The 21,861-nt window shown below is 50.1% G+C and overlaps 1 protein-coding gene across 3 annotated transcripts in view; it reads right to left on the bottom strand.

The window, feature by feature from the left end:
* Positions 1-19: 19 nt before the first annotated feature.
* FANCA (FA complementation group A) overlaps positions 20-21,861 on the bottom strand; it is a 32,665-nt gene continuing 10,823 nt past the window's right edge. For 2 of the 3 annotated variants that reach the window (XM_032121747.1, XM_032121748.1), the window contains exons 14-43: positions 21,397-21,530; positions 19,908-20,018; positions 19,391-19,486; positions 19,244-19,303; positions 18,392-18,480; positions 17,930-17,990; positions 17,789-17,838; positions 16,653-16,729; positions 14,801-14,905; positions 14,189-14,331; positions 13,623-13,693; positions 12,320-12,419; positions 11,297-11,496; positions 11,064-11,160; positions 10,689-10,865; positions 9,606-9,679; positions 8,950-9,078; positions 8,426-8,492; positions 8,042-8,208; positions 7,639-7,744; positions 6,721-6,780; positions 6,271-6,375; positions 5,563-5,675; positions 4,668-4,809; positions 3,546-3,608; positions 2,261-2,366; positions 1,813-1,888; positions 1,286-1,427; positions 638-727; positions 20-284 (exon numbers count right to left, since the gene is read on the bottom strand). In XM_032121747.1, the coding sequence (XP_031977638.1) occupies positions 177-284; positions 638-727; positions 1,286-1,427; positions 1,813-1,888; positions 2,261-2,366; positions 3,546-3,608; positions 4,668-4,809; positions 5,563-5,675; positions 6,271-6,375; positions 6,721-6,780; positions 7,639-7,744; positions 8,042-8,208; positions 8,426-8,492; positions 8,950-9,078; positions 9,606-9,679; positions 10,689-10,865; positions 11,064-11,160; positions 11,297-11,496; positions 12,320-12,419; positions 13,623-13,693; positions 14,189-14,331; positions 14,801-14,905; positions 16,653-16,729; positions 17,789-17,838; positions 17,930-17,990; positions 18,392-18,480; positions 19,244-19,303; positions 19,391-19,486; positions 19,908-20,018; positions 21,397-21,530 (3,119 nt within the window). In that variant the 3' untranslated portion in view covers positions 20-176. The remainder of the gene's footprint in view (positions 285-637; positions 728-1,285; positions 1,428-1,812; positions 1,889-2,260; positions 2,367-3,545; positions 3,609-4,667; positions 4,810-5,562; positions 5,676-6,270; positions 6,376-6,720; positions 6,781-7,638; positions 7,745-8,041; positions 8,209-8,425; positions 8,493-8,949; positions 9,079-9,605; positions 9,680-10,688; positions 10,866-11,063; positions 11,161-11,296; positions 11,497-12,319; positions 12,420-13,622; positions 13,694-14,188; positions 14,332-14,800; positions 14,906-16,652; positions 16,730-17,788; positions 17,839-17,929; positions 17,991-18,391; positions 18,481-19,243; positions 19,304-19,390; positions 19,487-19,907; positions 20,019-21,396; positions 21,531-21,861) is intronic. The other variant, XR_004242566.1, reaches the window with a different exon arrangement.

Raw genomic sequence — 21,861 nt, 5'->3', positions numbered from 1 at the left:
ATGATTCCCAAAGCAAGTCTAAACTGAAAATTTGTAACCTACTTTTTATTGTAACAAGAGCTTCATGGTTATGCTTGTAATAAATTATTTACAAAGTAATTTGAAAAAAATGGCCCAGGTGCGAAAGGTGGCTCCTTGTGCTGGGTGTAATGGGGGTGTTGGGCTGGGTGTGTTCCTCAGAACAGTTCCAGCTCTTCCTCCAGCTCCATGTCCACAGCAGGCCGTGAGAAGTGCAGGAGGGTGGCTCCCAGCTCCGGGTCAAGTTCTTCACAGGTGCTCAGGAGCTGGGGAGAGGGCAGGGAGCCGGTTTAGATCTGCTCGTGCTTCCTCAAAGCTTCAGTTCCAGCTACACCGGAGCATTTTGCTGCCTCTCAGCCAAGCACAGGCAGAGGAGGGGGAAACTTCCACTCATGCCTTTGGCTGTGCCTGACACTTCCCTCAGCCCAAGCGGGAATGACCGCACGAGGGCAGGGTTTGATGGGCTGGGCACGGTGGAGGATGTGGCCATGGCACCGGCTGAGCACCAGGTGTCCCCCTGCTCCCAGGTGCGTTAGGGAAGCGGGATCAGTGCCCGAGGGAGCCGCAGCAGCACTCCCAGCTCACACACCGGGAGAAAAGGGAGAACGCCTGCACGTACCGGCTGTGTGTTCCCAAAGCTCCGGGCAGGGCAGTGGGGGATGGCTCCCAGCAGGAACCGCCGGGCTGCAGAGATCAACTCCAAGGGATCCTGCACGACACAGGAGAGACACAGCCATGGGTGCCTGGCAAAACGTCTCCCTCAGCACAGTCCCTACTCCAGAAGAGAAGCAGGAGCCACAACCCCACCCCTGAGGCTGTCACAGCTCAGAGGGCAGGGGGTGTTTGGGGTTTGGGAGCACCCCAGGGCCTGCTGCCAGCAAAGGCACCTGCACGAGCTCTCTGCTCTGCACAGGAAGGTGGGAACAAGAGGGATACTGCAAGTGCTGCTGCAGGGGAAGAGCTAAAGAATAGGAGCAGTTACAAGAGGTTTTAAGCTGAAAAGGGGTAGATTTAGACTGGATATTAGGAAGACATTTTCACTTGTGAGGGTGGGGAGGCCCTGGCACAGGGTGCCCAGAGAAGCTGTGGCTGCCCCTGGATCCCTGGCAGTGCCCAAGGCCAGGTTGGACAGGGCTTGGAGCACCCTGGGCTTGTGGAAGGTGTCCCTGCCCATGGCAGGGGATGGGACAGGATGAGCTTTAAGGTCATTTCCAATCCAAACCATTCTGGGTCTGTGATAGAAAAAAAGAGTCCAAGCATTGCTTACGTGCTCTGCGGGGTTTTGATCAGACTGTGGCAGGACTTGCCCTTCCACAAAGAGCTGGAGCAGCTGGATGTACAGCTGGAGTGCCACGCCGAGGAAGGTCGGATCTCTCTGGAGCAGCTCCCGGTGGAAGCAGGGGGTGAGGCTGGAGGAGGTCACACAGGGGTCTGTTAGCTCTGGGTCCATGGGACACACACAGGCACAAGGAAAACTACAGCTGCTGCTCTGCCCTGTGTGATTTGAGTCCCACTGTGTGCAGGGCCACCCCAGAAAGCGAAGGTGGCTCCAAAATCTTGTGTTTGGAGCACAAGGCTGAAGGAAAACTTCTAACTAAGTTCTTTAGCAAAAGACACGGGGCTCCTTAAACAGCATCGTGCTCTGATGAGGGGTCCTCTCCTCCGCAGCTCAGCTAAGAGGTAACTGTGCTCACCTACAGGCCAGCAGTGCTGCTGCCTCCATGCCAGCTGCTGTGGATGCCAACCCTCCCCCAGAGCCCCCTCACTCCTCCTTCCCAGCCCAGCAGGAGTCACCTGTAGAATGCCAGGGGCAGGAGCCGGGTGTGGCGGTCTGAGGCCGCGCTGCGCAGGACACGGCACTGCCCAGGGCCTGCGAGGACAGGGAGGAACACTGAGCACCTTCAGAGGGCCTCACATCACCTTTCACACTTCTGGAGCAGCACAAGGGCTGCACAGTTTCCTTCCAGCCCACAATAAATACGGGGGCTTGGGGGTGCTAACCAGCAAGAGAAGCAAGTTGTCCCCTCAGGCTTTCTCTACCAGCAGGAACAAACCTGAGTTCAGTCATTCCTGATCATCACTTGGGTCTGCCAAACTCTGGGGTAGAAGCAGGATGTTTTCTCAGCTTTCACACAAGTGTTTTTTGTGCTGCTTCCAAAGGGCCAGCAGCCCCTTCTCCCAGGGACACTCCAACCCAAGGGATGGGTCACCCGTCCTTCCACCCCTTGGGGACAGGACTCACCTCTCTCTGCCGAATGGAAGAGCAGGAGCCAGGATGTGCCCCTCTCTTCCAGGCACTGCAAGATCTCCAGGGACCATTCCAAAGACATCTGAAAATCCACTCCTTCCTGGGTGTCAGAAAGGAGAGGTCTGGTTTGTCTTGGGCTGTAGTTACACCGAAGCAGAAAGGAACCCCCACAGGAGACTGCACATGAAGCACTCTGCTAACGGACCTGAAGAATTCAGCCCAAGTCCTTCCCCTCACCTGGCAGCCTGGATTCCCCCAGGAAACTGGGCACCAGAGCAAGGCAGTGTCCTCCTCACCAAACCAGGCCATCACAGGGCTCAGCTGAGAGAGGGGAAAGCTGCACCGTGGAATGGTTTGGGTTGGAAGGGACCTTAAAGATCATCCAGTCCCACCCCCTGTCATGGGCAGGGACACCTTCCACTAGCCCAGGTTGCTCCAAGCCCCATCCAACCTGGATTAATCAACAGACCACTGCACGTCCTACACCCACCCCACTGGAGCAGCTTTTGTCCTCTCTAACCTTTCTACTGACGTGTCTTGGGATTATTGTGGGGTTTCTTTTTTCATTACTCATTTTACATGGATTAACCTCCCAGCTCTGTCTGCTCAAGATGTTTCTCTCCTCCCTGGCTCTTCCCCCAGACTCTCCCACGGGCAGACTGAGACCAGTTGGTTATTTTTGCCTTGAATCTGCTCCCTGATCCCATCTATGAGGTGACTCCCTAAACGGCTGCACTTCAAAGCTGAGGTGACAGCAAAGGGACAGAAACAAGCCTTCACAGGCAGCAGGATGCTCAGGGCAGGCAGCTGCTGGAAGTTCCTGTCATCTTTGCTCCTTCGCTTAATAGCATTAAACCATTTGGAAACTAATGTTCCTCCTCGCTGGGCAGCCCTTCTCCCATGAAGTAGCACATTCCAGCCTGAGGAAAAACATCATCTGACAGATGTGAGATGCTACACAAAAGCTGAGCAAGACATGAGGTTCCTGAACTACCTGGGAGGTGTGAAGTCTGAAGAGGAAACTGAAAACAGTAAATCATCCAGGAGGAGAAATGAAAGTAGTGAAAAGGGAGATAAGGTCAGTGAGAGGAAAATACAGGTTTAATCTGATGGGAACAGAAGGGCTTTCAGCAGGCTTGTCTGGGGTGTTGCTGATCCCTTCCTCCTGGCAGAACAAGCTCCTAGCCTTCCCAGTGCTGCTACAAAGCATTTTCGGGCAGCAAACCAAGCTGATCAGACACATCCACTGCCATGAGAATTCCCTCGGGGCTGAACTCACCTTTGGTGCTATTCTGGCTGAGATGAGATCCAGGAGTGAGAAGAACAGCAGAGCAACAAGGAGCTGCAGGGGAGAGAGGCTGCCTGTTAGTTGTACCTGTAGTGATGACCTGGAACTCGACCTTCCCAATCAGGGAATACAAACATCTCACCAGGTACCTTCCCAGGCTGGACCTGGATGAACTACAGAGTGTTTCACCTGCTGGGACCCCAGTTCCCCTCAGCCCTCCCACGGTTCTCACTGGCCCTGGCACCCTCCAGGAATGCTGAGCTGAAAGCTGCAGCTGTTCCCCGTGTACCAAGCGTGCTCAGTGACACCAGGTTCTGACTGGCAGCTCCTGGCTCCAGACCAGCACCAACAGTGGAGGAGTCAATCCCACAGGAAGAGGAGCTGCTGCCTGGAGCAATAAAACCTCCACAGTAAACACGAGGCCCAGGTTCTGCTTCAGCACTGTGAGCCTCTGGCACAGGGACACTTCCTGTGCTGAGCTCTGATCCTGGCTCTTCCCTGGAAAATCCACAGCCAGAACTGCCAGGCAGCAGCCCGGCTTCCTCCTCAGCAGAGCCCTCCGGGGAACTCCCCTTGCACTGGGGTGACAGGCAGAGCCATTTCCTGGACCAGACTTGGGAAAACCCTCAGGAAATCTGTCTCTGGGAATCGCAGCATAACTTCCCAGAGTCCCTAAGATGCCTGTGCTGCTGTCTCACAGACTTCCTGCATCTCCTTAACTTTCCAGCCAAGTTGCCCGAGCTAAAACCCACAAGGACTGCTGTTGTTGGAGGGAGAGGGAATCCTGGCAGGCCATGGATGGAGCTTTCCATCACTGCAGGGCCCTCTCCAGCTTCAGCTTTTAATGCGGCTGTTGAGAAGCCCTCCCTGACTTCACAGGAGCCAGAGTCTGAGTTAAAACTTTAAGCTTGGAACAACTTTGCCTTTAGGATAAGAATTTAGCAACTGGCAATTTACAGCCACCTTTTATCAACTAGCCACCAGCAAGATTTCCCAACAGGGATTACCAGGGATGCAGCACTATCTCAGGACAACTTCTCTCAGTTAAAGACCTCCTATTTCTAGTTTTCAGGTGTAGGGAAGAGAAGACACATAAAATGCACCCAGCCTTGCCTGCTCTGCTTCAGCCCCCAGCCTCTCCAGTGCCTCCTTCCCTCGTCCTCGTGGTGACTGCTGCAGGATGGCACTGTGGAGGAAGGCAGCTGAGAGCCAAGAGGGGTCACAGAGAGGGAAAACTGCTCCTGAACAAAGGAACCTGGGAAACAGAACAAACATGTCAAGGGTTTGGACATAAAAAAGGGGAAAAAGCACAGCTGTGAATGAGGAGGAAATCGGGGAGTTGGGCAAAGGTGCAAGTTTGTGACTGGGACAAAAAAGTAAATCATTCTCTCCATTTTGTTTTCCCTGTAGTTGGGTGCTACCTGGAGACAGCTGTAAAAAAGCCAAAGTCTAGAAGCAGACAGAAGCATTCCCAAATCTCTTTTATCAGCAGTTGGACAGGCAGTAACTCTACACTACAGAAGCATGTGATTATCACCTGCCATAACCTGCAAGGAGATTCTTACATAAACTCCCAGCTTTTGGAGAAAAGCTGCAGGGCACCGACAGACCGTGTAAGGAGAGGTAAAGAAGGAAGCAAGCAGCCAGTGAGCAGCTTCAGGAGCCAGTGAGCAGCTTCAGGAGCCCAGATGCCCCAAATCCAGGGAGCAAAGGGTGCGGCAGCTCCCGGGAGTGACTCAATGCCTGCGGAGGCTGCGCCTAACCAGGACTCTGCCTCCCAGCCTCCTCTGCAGAGATCCCCTTTTCCCTGTGGGGAAGCACTCTGACCCACATTGCACACAGGGCCAGACTAAATAATTAGAATGACCCATTTTGAGTTTAAGCCCTGCAGAGGAGTCTGTCTAGAGCTGTCCTGCAAGCCTCAGCCCACGTGAGCATCCCATCCTGCCTGGCCTCCAGGGCTGGTCCCTCCAGGACAGCAGCTCCACGCTCCATCCCTCACACACACCTGGTGCCTGAGCCATGCCAGCTCCTCAGTCTGTCCAGTTCTTCTGCAAGTGGAGCCCCAAAGAGTCTCTTCCACTGAGAGCAAAGCACTGGCTCCAGCCTCGGCCACCAAAGCTGGGGACAAAGATGGAAGCCAGCAGCATTAGGGGTGGGGCCTCAGTGGTTGCTTGCAGTCTGGTACAGCCAGGTACTCAAGGAAAGGTTTTTCCCCTCTCCTTAGTGAAGAAGCCCAGGCTGTACATGCACACATCAGAAATGGGAGAAATGTCACGCCCTGGAAATGCAGAGGCTCACACCAGGCTGCCCTGAGACTCCTCTGGCAGGAGCAGTCAGAATGAAAGAACTGTTCCACAGAGGTGATGGCCACGCTCAACACATGCACCAAAACCTGTGTAAAACTGCACATGAGGAGTTACACACTGGAGAGAGAAAAAAAAAAGGGATTTTTTGGCATTTTGGTTGCAACCACCAGCCCACACAGTGCATCAGAGACCAGGACAAGCCTCCAGCTCCCCTCTCTGGAACAGCCCCTGTGGCAGCACCCCAAGAGCTGGGGTCAGTGATACCAAGGGCTCAAAAACACCCTGCACATTTCCAAAGGCTTTAAGAGTTTCTGCTGGATGTTGCACACTTAGATAGTGTTCAACACAAGGTCTGAACTGGTGCTGCATTTCTCCCAAAATCAGAGAGCCAAAACGAGATCAGTTACCGCTGCAGAGAGGAGCACCACGGGACACTTGGTTTGACACTTTGTTAGAGCCTCGTTGACCCCTTCTGCTGCATCCTCACAGTCCAAGCTGGCATTAAGCAGGCCCTGGAAGAGGACAAATGACAGGGTGACTCCACACATCCCTCTCTGCTGCTCCAAGTCCCTCACTGAGCGTGTGTAAACTGATCTGAGATAACTGTAGGGGTCAGCACGGCTCAGCAAAAGAAATGTGTACCAACAGCTCCTTCCCCCACCAGCTTTGCTGCATTGTATTAAAATTCACCTCCACCACTACTTCCTCCTGCTGCTTCCCCTCATCTTCCTGGATTACCGCTCTTCTCGGAATTACATCAAGGGTTCTCAGAAGGAGGGTACAAAGGGGACACCTCGTGTATCAGGAGGAAAGCTCTGAGCAGGGACAGTGAGGCAGAGTGACAAAAGCAGCATTACCCTGAAGAAGTGAGCTGTGATGTCGTAGGAGAGTGCGTACCCTCTGGAAGAGACGTTCTTCTGCAGGAAGACATGGAGAGGGAAAAGAAAATCATCATTCCTTGCCTTTGGAATGTGATTTCCTTAGAGCATTTCGGGTGTCTGGCAGAGAGGGGCTCAGGCAGCACAGAACCACACCGTGAGTCCTGCAGGCCAGCTCAGGTGGCAGGAACGTGGTTTCCACATACAGCACTCCCACGGACCTGAGCTGCACGGCCCCCACGTCCCTGCCCACCCCGAGCCCAGGGCGGCAGCAGCAGATGGATTAACAGTCTTGGGGTGAACAGAGGTTTCCGGCTGTGCCTAATATCACAGTGCAGGAGGGCCTGGAAAGGCCAGTCAGGACGAATAAACAGAAATCAGCTGTCCTTGGAGCACAGAGCAGTGTCCTGAGGGACCTGCAAGGCAAATGACCTTCCAGAAAGCTGCAGGGATGTCCCTGGGTGTTTCTCAGGAGGATGAGGAGGATCTCACTCTACAGCAAAACAGTTCAAGGCCCTGGCATGACAGAGGGATTGGAGAAGGGCTCATGCTCAACCCCTTCCAGGCCTCCATGGAAACGCTGGAGGTTTGTCTGTAACCCACTTCACCAAACAAAGCGACTCCCAAGGATTTGCTCTCAATAGTGTAAAATGCCACCAAAGTTCCAAATGAATGAACCCAAAAGTCACAGAATCATGGAATGATTTGGGTTGGAAAGGACCATGGGTAGGAACACCTTCCATAGACCAGGTTGCTCCAACCTGGCCTTGAACACTTCCAGGGATGGGGCAGCCACAGCTTTTCTGGGTAGTTTGGATGCGACCTCCTTCCCTAAATTCAAATGTGAGGTCTTTGTCTAGAGCATTTAGCAATCACCACTTGGCTCACGTCACCTACCAGCTCCGAGTTCACGAAACAAAAAAAGTCATCACAGTCCAGCACTGTTGTGTTTCCTTTCCAGCACGTGGTGATCAGGGTGGATGCAGGGAGCCCGACCAGAATCCTTCAGCAGGGAAGAATGAAATATTGAGGTTACTGTCAGGGAGAGAACCAGCCTCCCCATGAAGATGTGTGACACCCAGCCCGCTGCAGGGGCGACTTGTAGCCCAAGATGGCCCATGGAAACACAGCTAATTCCAGTGGGTGCCAGGGAATAAGTGTCCCCTGCACAGTTGTCCCCATGACATCCAGTGCCACTGTCCCTTGCTGTGGAACCAGAGGGGAGGACACTGCACACAGCACCCTGCCCCGAGCAGCAGTGTTGCTGGGGGCATTCCCAGCTGCTCAGGCCTGCACTTACCTTCTGTGCAGCAGCAGCTCCTGCTGCCTCCACAGCTGCTCTCCCAGAGCAGATCCATGCTGGCTGGCTGTCAGTCTTCCCCGGAGAATCTCGAACAGGAAGTGTTTCTGGGCAGCTGAGCAGCCAGGAAGCAGCTTTGGCCTGCACCTCAGCTCCAGCACCAGCTCCTGAACAGGGTGGTGGAGAAACCAGTGAGGGCCACACACCAGCCTGCTCTCCAACCCTCTTTGTTTCTCTGAAGCAACCAGAGATGAAAAATAACCTCTCCCCATCCCCACAGCACTGCCCACACGTGAGAGCTGAACGGAGCCTTGCCAACAGCGAGGAATGAGGGAATACTTTGGTCAAGTTCAAGGACTGAACATCCTCAGAGTCTGAAATCACCTGCAGCCTGCAGAGAATCTCGGGGCTGACCGATATCTTCGACTGGCCACAGCCACCCAGGTCCAGCCTGAAATTAGGGGACACACGAGGTAACTCACCCTGCTAGCCCAGGGGACAGCACAGTTCAAATACAGTCAGATGCTTCAGATGAACACAGAGCTCAGACACTGTGCCTTAAATAAGCTGTAGCTGAGGCAGCAGCTCTGCTCTAACCTCCCTCCTCATTTTCCAGCTCCAGCCACGCCCCCGGGGCATTGCTGCTTGTCTGGCCGAACAAATCTGAGTGCAAAGTCAACTTAAAAAAGACAGCCAGACGAGGGCCTCTCTGTGGCTGCAGCCCCAGACCTGTGTCACCTAAAGCAAGAGGCTTATGCTCAGACTGGTGAGTCACACGGGGCCACCTCCCAGCTCCCACTTCCAGCCAGACCAGAAGGGAATGGCTTCCCCAGTCCCACGGAAGGGACAAGCTCCCAGTGCACAGCCTCAAGGCCATTACCAGAAGGGGAAGTCATGGCACAGAATACCTCTGTGAGGAATCCAGGATGGCATCGATGATGAGTCCACAAGCCTTCTCCAGGTCTCCATCACAGCCACCAGCAGCAGAAGGTGCAGGAAGGTACCGCTGATAGATGGCCCAGTAATGGAAATCCTGTCTGCAGTAAGGAAAAGGAGGAGATGGGAAACCTACTGGAATGGTGCCCTTCCCTTGATGTAGAAGGAAGCTCACACATCAAGTGTGATGAGTGATGTGTGCTCAGATAAAAGCACCATGTAAGTACAGACATGAAGAGTCCTCCAGCAGACCCCACCCAGCTCTGGCTTCCAGAACAGGGAGGGTTTGTCACAAGTTGTTTGGAAGGGCTGCACATGCAGGCTGTGTGGGTGAGCCTCAGAGAACCATGGAATGGCTTGGGTTGGAAAGGACCTTACAGCCCATCCAGTTCCACCCCCTGCCATGGCTCCACCAGTCCAAGCCCCATCCAGCCTGGCCTTCCTCAAGTAAAAACATACACAGAGCTCATTCCAGCAGTGCTTGAACTCAGGACAAACCACAGCAGGCAACAGGCATTTGTATCCTGCAGCAACTCTTCATTTACTTCCTGATCTTCAGTGTTTTTCCCTAATTTTGATGGGAGACTCTTGCACTATTCCCTTTCCAACAGAGCCCCTTGGCCCTTACCTTTCTGAAGCAGAGAGGATGTCCTTTTCAGGGCACACTTCCAGCTCCATCAGCAGCCACTCTCTGAAAGATAGCTGGGAAAAACAAGGATTTAGGAGCAGGGAAGAACACCAGGGGAAATAACTTGAGCAGAACAGCCACCTGCTGCCCCACATAAACCCCACCTTCACTTCCTCTCCAGACACAATCCCGTATGGATTAAGAGATATGAAACAAGAGACATCAACCCAAAGAAGTTCCTGTCCTGTTTCTCTTATTAAAAAATTCAAGCTAAAACCCCACTGGCCTTCAAAAATTCATGGAAATCCCATAAAGCCTGTCCCACGCACACCCATCCCTTTGACATTTCCAAACACACTCATCCCCTCCGAGCCCAGATAGCAGGATGAACGGGTGTTATTAGAAATAAAGGTAAAATGAGCAAAGCTCAGACAGGCGGTGTGAGCATCAAAGACAGGTTCTAACACAGGGGTGTTCCAGCCCTGGACACTGAGCCAGCCAAGCACAAGGACTCATTCTAGGAACACCACAAACTGCTCTGCACAAAGACAAACTGGTTTTAGAGGAAGTGTGTTAAAAAAAAGAGAGTCTGTCAAATCAGAGACTTTGCAAAGGTGGTACAAAGAGAATAGCTGAGGTGCTTTGAGCGAGGCTGAGCCAGGCAATCCAAGGTGCACAGGTGGCTCGGGGGAACACTGGCATTTAGACAAAGCACCAGAAAAGCAAGGATTTCCAGTTATTTGCCTCTCCATCACTTCACAGAGAGCACAGCAGGGAGCCAGGGTGATGGACAGGCCTTTGCTCTGCAGTGCCTGAGCTTCTACAGCTTGCCAAGCTTCCTGCTTTTCCAAGAAGTAGGACACAAAAGTTTTACCTCTGGTTTTCTCTTTCTACCTTATCATCCCCATCAACATCCCAGCCCACATGACTCAGCTGCCAGACAACTTTTCAGGTATTTCGTTCTTACTTTCAGGCATTAAGTTCTTACAAGAAGCTTTTGATCACCAATAAGGAAATTGCAAAGGGAAGATCTAAAAAGGTGAGAATCAGATGGTGAATTTGGGTGATGGAAAAGATTTGTACCTGGAATGCCTTTTCCTCCAAGAGCTCCTGGAAGCGTGCTTGCTTCCACAAACACAGGCTGGCTCTCCTGTAGTTCAGAGAGGGGCAGGACAGGGAACTCCAGCTGAGGGCAGCTTTGGCCTCCTCACACAGGACTCCCCGAGCTTCCAAGCTCAGCCGTGGCACGAGGTACTGCAGCTGGAATGGAAACATCACACCCTGCTCATGGCAGGCCCAGAGCCACCTCTGCTTGTGTGGAACTGCCAAACAAGCAGAGGCACCAAGAGCTAGGAGGGGAGGGCACCGAGGTGTATTTCTACATTGTTTTCTTGGTGTGATACTTGCACAGGGACCTGCAGCAGGAAATTTGTAATAGCAAAACTTCTTCCCTTTTACCTTTTTAATCAGGCCAGGGGGAATCAAGGCACAAAAATCTTCATAAGAGCAGGATGAGAACTTGCACGTCAGATAAGCGGCTGCTGCAGTGCAAAACCTGAGAGAGAAAAGGAAAGAACTCCATTGTCTGGTTGGTTCAACCACCTCCACAGGCTCTGGAAATCCTCCACGGGAGCCTTCCCAGCATCCCAAAAACCTGGGGGAGCAAGGAGGTGGTGGATGCCCCACCTCACCTCAGGCAGAAGGCAAACGACTCTTCTGTCCTGCACACGAGCAAGGAGATCCAGTACTCTGAAACAGAAAGGGCCTTTCCAGGAACAGGCTGAGAAACCCCAAAACTGGCTTCCACTCCAGGAATTAAAGCTCTGCATTCACTTAAGTGAATCACAAAAGCTGCTAGTCCTAAAATATGAGCGGCACTGAGGGAAGGACCCTGAAAGGGAAAATAAGTAAAGAACAGGAGAGATATTTTTGGTAACTTTGTAACATTTGTAAATTTTTTACATCTTCTTTGTCTTATTGTAACAGTTTAATATTTCATTTTTAATACTATAACACTTCACTTGTATTATTGTAACATTTTGTACCAAAACAAGGTTTCTCAGGGTTAAAACTCAGGCTTAGTGAAGGAGCAGAGCATTGTTTCTGCCCACCGGTAGTGCAGTAACAACTGAGCAGATGAGAGACAACCCGCAGCAGAATGGGAGGTTTCTCCAATACAGCAACCTGAAATAACTCACTGTAAATTCAGATTTTGGTATTCTCAAGGCTTTTTGGCTTCTCTGACAGCTAATTTAGTCTATCAGCCTGTTATTTTCACCCTTGCAATATCACAGGGTAGAGGAAATAAACCAAGCAATGCTTTAATAACAAAACCATGCACTCCTTCAGCCCAGATAGGAGTATTTTAATTTTATTTTTTAATTTTTACAGCTGAGTTATTCAATGTGGAAGATTAGGAATGAAGCATCCTGCCATTTTTCTTTTGTCTCTTTCCTAAACTTGCCTATTTTAGCTTCTGTTAAAATGTCTCAGAATGCATTAACCTTCCACAAGTAGTATTTCTGTAGGGAAAAATTCTCCTCACATTCCTGAGGGCAACTTCATACTCTTTGACCAAAACAGGGTATTTTTTGGAAGCCTGGAGGCTGGTGAAGTCCCTCCACAGTGCAGCCCAGACAGGTCCATACCCCCCAGCTCAGGAAATGGAGTAGGATGGCCTTTAGCACCATAGGATTCCTGGCTGGAAAGCTGACCTGATGATAAATAAGCTGGCAGAGCCTGCCCAGGAGTGCAGGCAGGAGATTCCTGTGTCCACACATCATCTTCACCACCAAGGAGAGGCACGGGCCCTGCCTGCAGAGGGTGAAACCACAGGCTCATTAAATTTATCCCCAACACAGGAATAGGTAATTAAAAATGCTTGAACACCCTGAAGCTGATGCATGCTTGTCTGTAAACACAGCACAATTATCATTCCACTCACAGGCTCAGAGGAAGGGGCACTTTTGGGGTTCTTGAGCAGAGAACCCCTACAGACATGCCCCCCACCAGTGCCCTGCCTCACACAATGGATGGCATCTCAAATACTTGTTGTCATCTCAGCAGGCCAAAGTGGCCTCTGAGGTGACAAGGACAGGAGGAGCTGCCTGGGGCACAGTCAGAGCACAGGGTAACCAGAGGCAGAGCAATAAATGGGATCACAGAACAAAGCAGAAAGGAATTGCTATGACAAGGCCCTGCTGCAAAGCAGGGGCAGGGAGGGAGGGAGGGATTTTCCCACCCAGATAACAGAAAAGCCCATCCTCAGAGGAGACCAGTGGGAGCTGTGCTTAGACACCATTTCCTGGGACTCTTCGTTTGTCACAGCGACTTTTCAATCAGGTTTTTAACAGTGATTCATCTGCTCCGGGGCAAAGCAGTTCGAGAGAGGGAAGGATGCCCTGGCTGCCAAAGCACGCTGCCCTCCGGAGAGCACCGCGGCAGCTGGGATCCCAGCCAGCTCCTCAGCACGTCCTTGTTGCCCAACAAAGTGATTTTCCACTGACATGTTGCCCATAATGTTTACAGGCTCTGCTACGTCGAGGAGGAGCTGACTCGCAGCAGTGCTTCCAGTGCAGGGGAGTGCTGCCTCTCCCTCCTCGGCCACGCCAGAACCAACCCGAGTCCTTGCCAGGGGGAAGCGATTCCAGGACAAAAGGGATCCCAGGACAAAAGGGATCCCAGGACAAAAGGGATTGGCTTCGCTGCCATCCACCACCACTGGGCTGAAAGGGGCACTGTTTGTGGGGGGTGTTTAATCCCTGTCACAGAGCACAAAGCAGAGCCAAAGGCCACTTTGCTGAAAGGATCTGTAACCACAGAGAAGAAACAGGTTTTATTTACTCATGTACCTCAGAGTGAGGTTCTTGGAGGGCAGAAACTCCGGGGGAAGCAGCCTGCAGCTGCCAGCCTGGCATGGGGTATGAACACCCAAAGTCCCTCCTCAGCCCTGCACAAGAGCTGGAACTCCGGCTATCACCCAATTTTGGTTCTCCTACTCTTTGACTCACATCTTACCTGTCAGGAGGGTTAAAAGAGGAAGCAGCTAGTAGGGTTTGGCAGAATGATGTCAGCAGAAGATCAACAACCTGAAATAAAAACCACCAGGAACAAACCTGGAATAAAACCCACACTGCTGATTCCTGCTTGCCAGGCTGGACACCTACACCTAGTTTTCTGCTCTGTATATATTGCGTTTCCTGACACTAAAACAAGGAGACACAGTGGTTAATGATACTCACTGTAAGCTGTACAGGTCCACTGCCACTAAGGATGGAAAATTAAGCCCATGACAGCCCAGGAATGACCCCAGCACACAATAAACACCTAGATACAGCTGTTGGGGAAAGCCTTGCTCATCACAGGACTGCTCTGGTAGAAAATATCTCCAGATCCCCCACGATCCAGCAACTTCCAGGTGGTTAAAACACAGGAATAGTCTGTGCAAGGCAGGACAAGGGAGACAAAAGGAGAAGTGTATCTCCTGCTGTCGGCAGACAAAGCAGCCTTTCACACCTGCTATCCAGATGCATTTTTCCCTACCCAGCCCCACTGTTCCTCAGCCCAAGCCAGATGGTACTCACGCTCTGGTGGCAGGGTGCCAGCCTGGGGGCAGGAACGGCCACTTGGACTGGGGAATCCAAAGGAGCAGCTCCGTCTTCCTCGCTGCTGTCACCCAGCACGCTGCGGAGTCTCTCCGAAATCACGGCAATCCGAGCGGGCACCTCTGCGGGGAGGGGTCAGGACAGCAGGCATGGAACAGTTACGACCCCCCACGGCAGCAAGAACAAGCAAAATATGAACTTTAATCAGTCAGAGTCAAAAGTATGTTAGGAAAAGCTTTAATAAGCAAAAAAAATGTTGGCTGGGACCCAGTGGATCAGCATCCACAGCGTTACTTTTTATCATGTCAGAGAGGAGATGCTTTCCAAAGGGGGCCCGAGTCACCAGGTGAGCCCCCAGAGGGGGGCAGCAGAGATTGGTGTGATTATCACAAAGGTAAATCCCAAATTAAGCACGGGAATACATCAGACATTAAAATGTACATATTCATAGCTGGAAGGATTATCAGCTCTGAAGGATTACCAGCTTCAGGTTACCAGTGGCAGGAACTCCTGCTGGGCCTTTGGCCAGCACCAGCCACACTTCATTCAGGCAGCTTTTGGGACAGTCAGTGAGAAGCAGCTCCCTCATACCTTCCCACTGAGCCTGGTCCACAACCAGCGACCTGAGCTCAGCCAGTTCAGCCTTCAGCTGCTCAAAAGGCTCTTTGGAATGGCTGGGCTCTGCTTTGGAGTCATCTAGACAAGGAAGAGAGGAAATGCATTCAGCAATTTCTGCCTGCACTTTCTGTAGAAGCAGAATTTACTTTTCCTGAAGCTCTAACAAAACCCCAAACTGTCAGGCTGCCACATGTAGAGCTTTGTTTTTACATTTGGAATGTGCTATTTAATTAATAATTTATGGGTTTATGCCTAGTTGCAAAAAGGAATTCTGTTTTTAAAGACCGGAGGCAAAAAAAATCCTGTTTTCAGAGTTTTCTTCCCACTTCCTTTAGCTCTGCCCCTCACAGTAACATTTGCTGTCCTCAGAAGACTGGAGCCAGGCTCAAAATGCAGAGAGAGACATTACAGCATGGATACATCGCCAGCTTCTCCAGATGTTCCATGTTACTCCGGCTTTTTGTTTACAAGAAGGAATTAAAGGAAATTCCTTCTACCACTAGAAAGAGATGCCACCAGCGACTGCCACAGCCCCAAATCCCCCCAGAGTTGGTTAGACAGGAACAGCTTCTTGTACAAGGCCCAGGATAAATCACCCAGGAGCAGGAACAGCAAACAACAAAGGTTGAAATTGATACTGGCTGTAAATACGCTGGAAAATAAGGTGTTAGGAGCCCACTGAGTCACCTGCGTGTGCAAGAGTGAGCACTGACAGAAGGGCTTGCGGCTGCCCAGTGCTCAACCCTGCCCTAAATCCCGGCTGTGTGCAGAGCCCGGGGATGGGGCAGGGAGCAGGGAAGAGGATCAGAGCGCAGGGGACAGCAGGGGACACGGCTGGGGCTGCCCAGGAGGGCGGCACGCCGCGCAGGCAGTGCCACTAGAGGTCAGCGGCAGTGCAGGGAGCCCTGCGGAGCTGCCGGGATGCTGCGGATCCCATCCCGGCCCGCAGGGACCCCATCCCGCGGTTGCCAGGCCAACCCTGCAGCCAGGCCAGCCTGCTGCACATCTGCGGTGCCCGGGGACGGCTCTGTCACGCCTCTCCAGCCACAGCATCTCCAGAAAGCTTCAAAGGCCCTGAGCAGGGCTTGGCTACAGATTTATCTCCGTAGTCAGAGTACGAATCTGTAACTTATCCCCACCACGCTCTGGGAACCATCTCTGCTCACCAGCCTGACCTTTTCATTGTGTGTAAACCACTACAAGGTGTGTTTGAAACACCCACTTGCTGACAGAGACAGCAGAGCTCATGAAATACCCTCATTAAATATCCATTATCCTGCCCCAGTAAAGCTGCAGCAATGGGACCCGAAATCAGCAGGAGCCCTCCCACCCCAACACCTACAAACCAGGAGCTGCAATCCCTTTCCCAGCTCCTCCTTCCCCCCAGGATCTCCCTAATCCTCTCTTAAAAGAGGATGCCAGGGGTTCAGACAGCACAAGTGTCACTGCACAAGGGATCAGCACAGCAGGTTCCCAGCACAGCAGATTCCCAGCCTGGGCTGAGCAGCTCGAGCTGCAAACGCTGATTCATGGAAAGGTCTTGGAGGTGGAATTCAGCCAGCTCAGGCTCAGGCATCATCTGCAGCCTCAGCACAGCACAGAGCTCCCAGGGACTGCAGAAATCCCACCCAAGCAGGGCTGGCAGAAAAAGCCATTACAGGAGTAAGGATTTAACACCTCAATACAGCATTAAGAACATAACACATATTTATATGGATTAAATACCTATTCAGCCATAAATCTTTGAAAATTTTCAATTCAGGAGGGCATCAGTGGAAAAATTAACATTTCATATTGATCCATAAGTAAATGTTGTATTTTTTACCTTGTAACACCTTTTCGTTCATGGCATGACAGGCTTGCAGGTATGTGGAGTACAGGTTTGAAGGTATTTTATCAGCTCTGTGAAAAAGAAGAGATTTATTACCCTGCATAACCACAAACTGCAGCTTTATTAAATAAGCACAAACAACAGCCCTTCTATGAAATGTAATTAGAGGGACTCTGAAGCATAAAGAGCATCTGAAGCATTTTTTAATCATCTGACATGAGGGGCAGAGATTTCTAGCCAAGGCTTTCACAGCAAGTATTGCACATGTGTAGCACACACAAACCCAACACTATATATGTTATTAATTAATGTTTTAATGATTATTTCATATCTAGTTCGTGTCTAAGATCTCATAAGAGTGTGAGCTGTGAGATGCAGCACTCACACGTGTAAAACACGAACGTGCTGAGAACAAGGTGTGACCTCCTCTCTGCAGGGCAGGCACTCGCTGCTAAAAACACGTCCCACGAGGCTCCCCAGAACACAGCTGCTTCTCTTACAACTTTAATTTCACTAAATGATCCAGTCTTTAATTTTAGAGCCAGACTGGAATGACAAGGCAGGACCAAGCACCTCATTTGCAGACAGTGTTGCAAACATTCTTCCTTCATGGGAGGTTACAGAGGAACTACTGGATGTAAAATAAAGCTGTGCCTGCAGTGCAGAAAAACACTTCTAAACATGCATACAGGGCCAGCTCGACTCCTGAGAGGAGCTATGTCCTCCTGGGACATCATCCTGGTGTTCCTTGTGTGTTAGCAGACATTTAAGTCTCATCTTTCACTCCTCCCTTATCCTCTCCCAAAGAGCCTTTCACAGAGAGGGCTGATATTCCTGGGGAAATTTTATATTCAGCTGTAGCCTCCAAGATTTGCATGAAAATGTACCTGGCTTGGAGCCAGAGGCACTCCTAAATAATGATTTCACAGTGGCCAGAGGACTAATTACAGACCTGAAGACTTCACAGATAAGCTCCTCCATGCACAACCTGCAAGCCACAGACCTGGGCCACCAAGCCCTGCCAAGAGGTTGGTTGTAACCAAGGTGTCAAAGCCCCTGATAATCTGATATCAAGTGTCCCAAAATGAAAGCCCAGCAGCAGAGAAAACAACACTGAGAAATCTGAATACCTCTTCAAGGAGTCTATAAAAGCCATGAGTCCATCTGGGGTTTTAGGGAGCTTCAAGAGAGGAAAAGGCAGGTTAGAGACAAATTATCTGTGTACAAACACACAGCTAATGGGAGGGGCAAAGAAAAAGCCAAATACTGACCACACGGGGCCTGAGCAAAGCTGGAAGGAACCAGGAAATGTAATAGGGTCGTCTGAAAATGCTGGGAAAATAAACAGAGCAAAGTGTTAACAATGCCGAAGGTCCAAAGTGCCACCTCCACACCTCAGGAGTTAATTTGGCTCCTGCAAATACAAAATGTTCATGGTAACATGAATAACCACAGGTTCAGATTAGCCAATGGTTTTTAATTTCTTTAATTTTGCATTTTATTATAATAATTTTGGACTTCTTCTGCGCAGGGGAGTGTGCCTTTTCACTCTCCCCACAAATATCCTCTATTAAGATGACTCCTCAGGAAGTGGGAAGAACTTCCCCAAACCTTCCTTGCTCACATCCTCAGTTTTTCTTGTTTCTTTATTTTGATTCAGACTTTGCTTCTACAATTACTGTTATTACCATTATTCTAGCTAAGCCCAGGAGGAGCTGAAAAGCACACAGTACCTGGCTTCTATCACAGAGGTTGGGATCTTCCTTGTGTTTTCAAATATCTGAAGGGCCTTTTCAACATCACGGAGTGCCTGGGTCTGGGGCTGCCTCACACGAGGAACGAGAGAAAGATGTGAGAAATAGAGAGTGATGATAAACTTACCTTTTCTGTTCTGAATTTGGATTATTGTGATTCTATTTTGGTTGTTCATGTGGAATTAAGACACATCATCTCCACTTCCAGCCTGTGCCTGCAGGCAGAGGCGCTGACACCCCGGGTTTCTCTTGTTTGAGTTGTAAGACACCTCAAACTGCAACAAGTTTCTCAACTGACAACCAGAGCAGACTTGGAAAAATTAAATTAAGTCTTCGCTTACTCCTGTGAGTTTATCACAGACTGGGTTTCTTGTAGTAATTCAGCTACCCTGCCTCCAGCCTGTATTTCATGTAATCATGGACTGTATAAGTGAGGCCTCTTCCTCTGATCAAAATGTAGGAAGGAATAATAAAGCCAAACACTTCCTTATAAATCACTGTTGTTACCCAGCATTCATCATTAACCACAGTGTGAAACTGCAGAGTGTAGATTCCATCCCCAAATCTCCTTTGAATATCCACGCTTTGGTCCCACACCACAGAGGGGAAGTGCTCCACTGAAAAGAATCAAGATTCCTATAAAATGTCACTCCAGTTTTCCTGAAAACTGGGGAGATCCCGTACTTATGGCCACTAAAACCCCTTGGCTTAAAGCCGGAGACTTGGCAGCACAGCCAGCTTTGGAATGGCAGGGAGGTTGGTAACCTAAGTGCTTTTCCAGAGGAAAAGGGACATGGCTGATGAGAAAACTGGGAGACAGAGCAGCAGTACCTGCACGGCCTCATCGGTGGAAGAGAGGTCTTCATAGAGCCCCATGTCTTCTATGGCCACCTGTGTGAGGTGAGAGGTGCAGGTGGTCACAGCAGGGTTTGACAGATCCAGAAAGAATTCTTCTCAAAAGAGACCATTTTTCCTGACCTTGAGGTCGGCCAGTCGGGTTTTAGCCAGAGTGATATACTCCAAGAGCAGGGACCGGTGTTTCGTGGGCACAAAAGGTGGGTACATGATATGCACCTGAAACGTGAAAATCACAGTCAGATTTGCCATTTTGACAGGAAACCCATGTAAAATTCTAACTAACTAATTCTGACTAATGTTTGCAGTCATCATTTACCTCAAATATTCCCCAAAGAAGGCATTATTGCTTGGTTAAGGACCAATCATTTTCATGGCAACTGGCACAATTTTTCCCAACAACAAACAAACAAACAAACAAAATCAGTGAAGTGCTTAAACTCAGGAAAGGAACTCCCATCGTCAACAAAAGAATCTTGTCCTTCCTTGTTTCAGGAAGAAAAGGGTTTGAATAATGAACCAGAAGTAATGCAATTACTATAACAACATTTACAATGAGCTGAACCTACTGAAAGGCACATGGACAGTCACTTTGGGGCAGTTCTGGACCTGAAAACCACCTCTGTCAGCACCTTCTCACCTTCAGGTACGGCGCAGCTTCAAAGGGCACCAGCTCTGACAGGAACTCGAAGAGGAAGACCAGAGCTTTCTTACTGCTCCCGTGCTGGCCACCAGCATTCCCAAAGGAAGCCTGAAACAGGGAAAAATGATGAGACAGCCTTTCAGCGTGGAGAGAATCCTCATCCAAGCAGTGCCATGGCCGAGCACACAAATGCCAAACATCCCATTTCTGTCAGGAGAATCTTTCTGGAGAAAAGTCTCCAAAGAAAGTTTGTAGAATCATGGAATGGTTTGGGTGGGAGGGACCTGAAAGACCATCTAGATCCAATCCCCTGCCATGGGCAGGGACACCTTCCACTACCCAAGGTTGCTCCAAGCCCCATCCAACTTGGTCTTGGACACTTCCAAGGATGGGGTAGCCACAGCTTCTCTGGGCACCCTGTGCCAGGGCATCCCCACCCTCACAGCCAGGAATTCCTGCCCAATATCCCATCTAAATCCACTCTCTGGCACTGGGAAGCCATTCCCTGTGTCCTGTCCCTCCATGCCTTGTTCCCAGTCCCTCTCCAGCTCTCCTGGAGCCCCTTTAGGCCCTGCAAGGGGCTCTGAGCTCTCCCTGGAGCCTTCTCCTCTCCAGGTGAGCACCCCCAGCTCTCCCAGCCCGGCTCCAGAGCAGAGGGGCTCCCTTGTGTCATGGTGACTTACTGAAGTCTCTGGAAGCTTGCTGCCATGAGAACTCTTAAACAAGGCAACTTTGAGATGCACCGAAAGATTGAGATTCATGAGGGAACCACAAATCTGTGGGTTTCTACACAGGTTTATCTGGGCATTCTAAGGAAAATAACCAGTCTGAGACTACAGAGAACACAACCAGTTTGCCTTTTGATACCTCCTGGACGCTCTATCAGCCAAAGCTGAGCTTAGATTTGCAAACTCATACAAAGGAATTTCCAGGTTGAATTGACGTGGAGATTTGCATCCCTAAAACACCCACCTGTTTACAGTTAAAAGCAACAACCAATTATCTGCAAGGTCAAACACAGCAATTACAGCTGCATGCAAACCTCCAGGAAACAGGAATGCTTCCTCTGCCATAACCCCCAACTTATGCAACAACAACAGTGCTGCTTATCAAGATACTGAAACCCATCCAAGATGATGATTGTAACAGGAATTACATGTCTGCATTCCTAGCAAATAACTAGAACAGGCAAGGTGGACTTAAAAGATGAAAGGAGGGAAAACTGGGGAAAGCCAAATAAATTTATTCTTTGCAGACACAAAGGCAATAATAAATATTCAATCATTCCTAATATCAATACAATCACTTGTACTTTTCTTTTTCTTTTTTTTTTTTTTTTTTTTTTTTTTTTTTGTTCTTCCCCTTTCTCATTCCTGGTTATCCTGTCTGGAACAAGGCTTTCTCCATGCAGCAGAACATTCCTTATGCACAGGTTTCCTCACACAATTAAAACAAAGCTCAACAGTCAGGCCTCACTTAGTCTCACCTTAAACCACTCAGAGTAAGGCATGAAGACAGCAGGGCCCTCCAGAGCAGCCTGACGAGCGATCAGGAATGCAGTGATCATATTTTCCATGTCATAATTCCCAAAGGCCTTTAGCAGGAGATGGCTCAGGAGATCTAGGAACGTAAAACAATAACCTCACACTTTGCTCCTGACAACAGTGCTGTATTTTCCACAGTAAATGAAGACAAATATCTGTGATAAAACATCAGGCAGGACATGTATTGCAGCCTGGAGAACCTCTGGGGTCTGATTTTATTTTTTCATGCACTTTCAACTGTCAAACACACTTGGATTCCCTGTAGGGAGTCCAGCAGTGGGATAATTAGGAAGGAATTCTCACAAACAAGCTCTGCTAGTGAGGGTGAGCTAGAAGTAAGCTTAAGTAATCACTATGCCAATTAATAATGAAGGTAATTATCAACCAACCACCCTGAGCTGCACACA

This window comes from Corvus moneduloides, chromosome 12 (assembly GCF_009650955.1).
Source record: "Corvus moneduloides isolate bCorMon1 chromosome 12, bCorMon1.pri, whole genome shotgun sequence".
Classification (NCBI taxonomy): Eukaryota; Metazoa; Chordata; class Aves; order Passeriformes; family Corvidae; genus Corvus; species Corvus moneduloides.
This window is presented reverse-complemented; position numbering and strand designations above follow the sequence as displayed.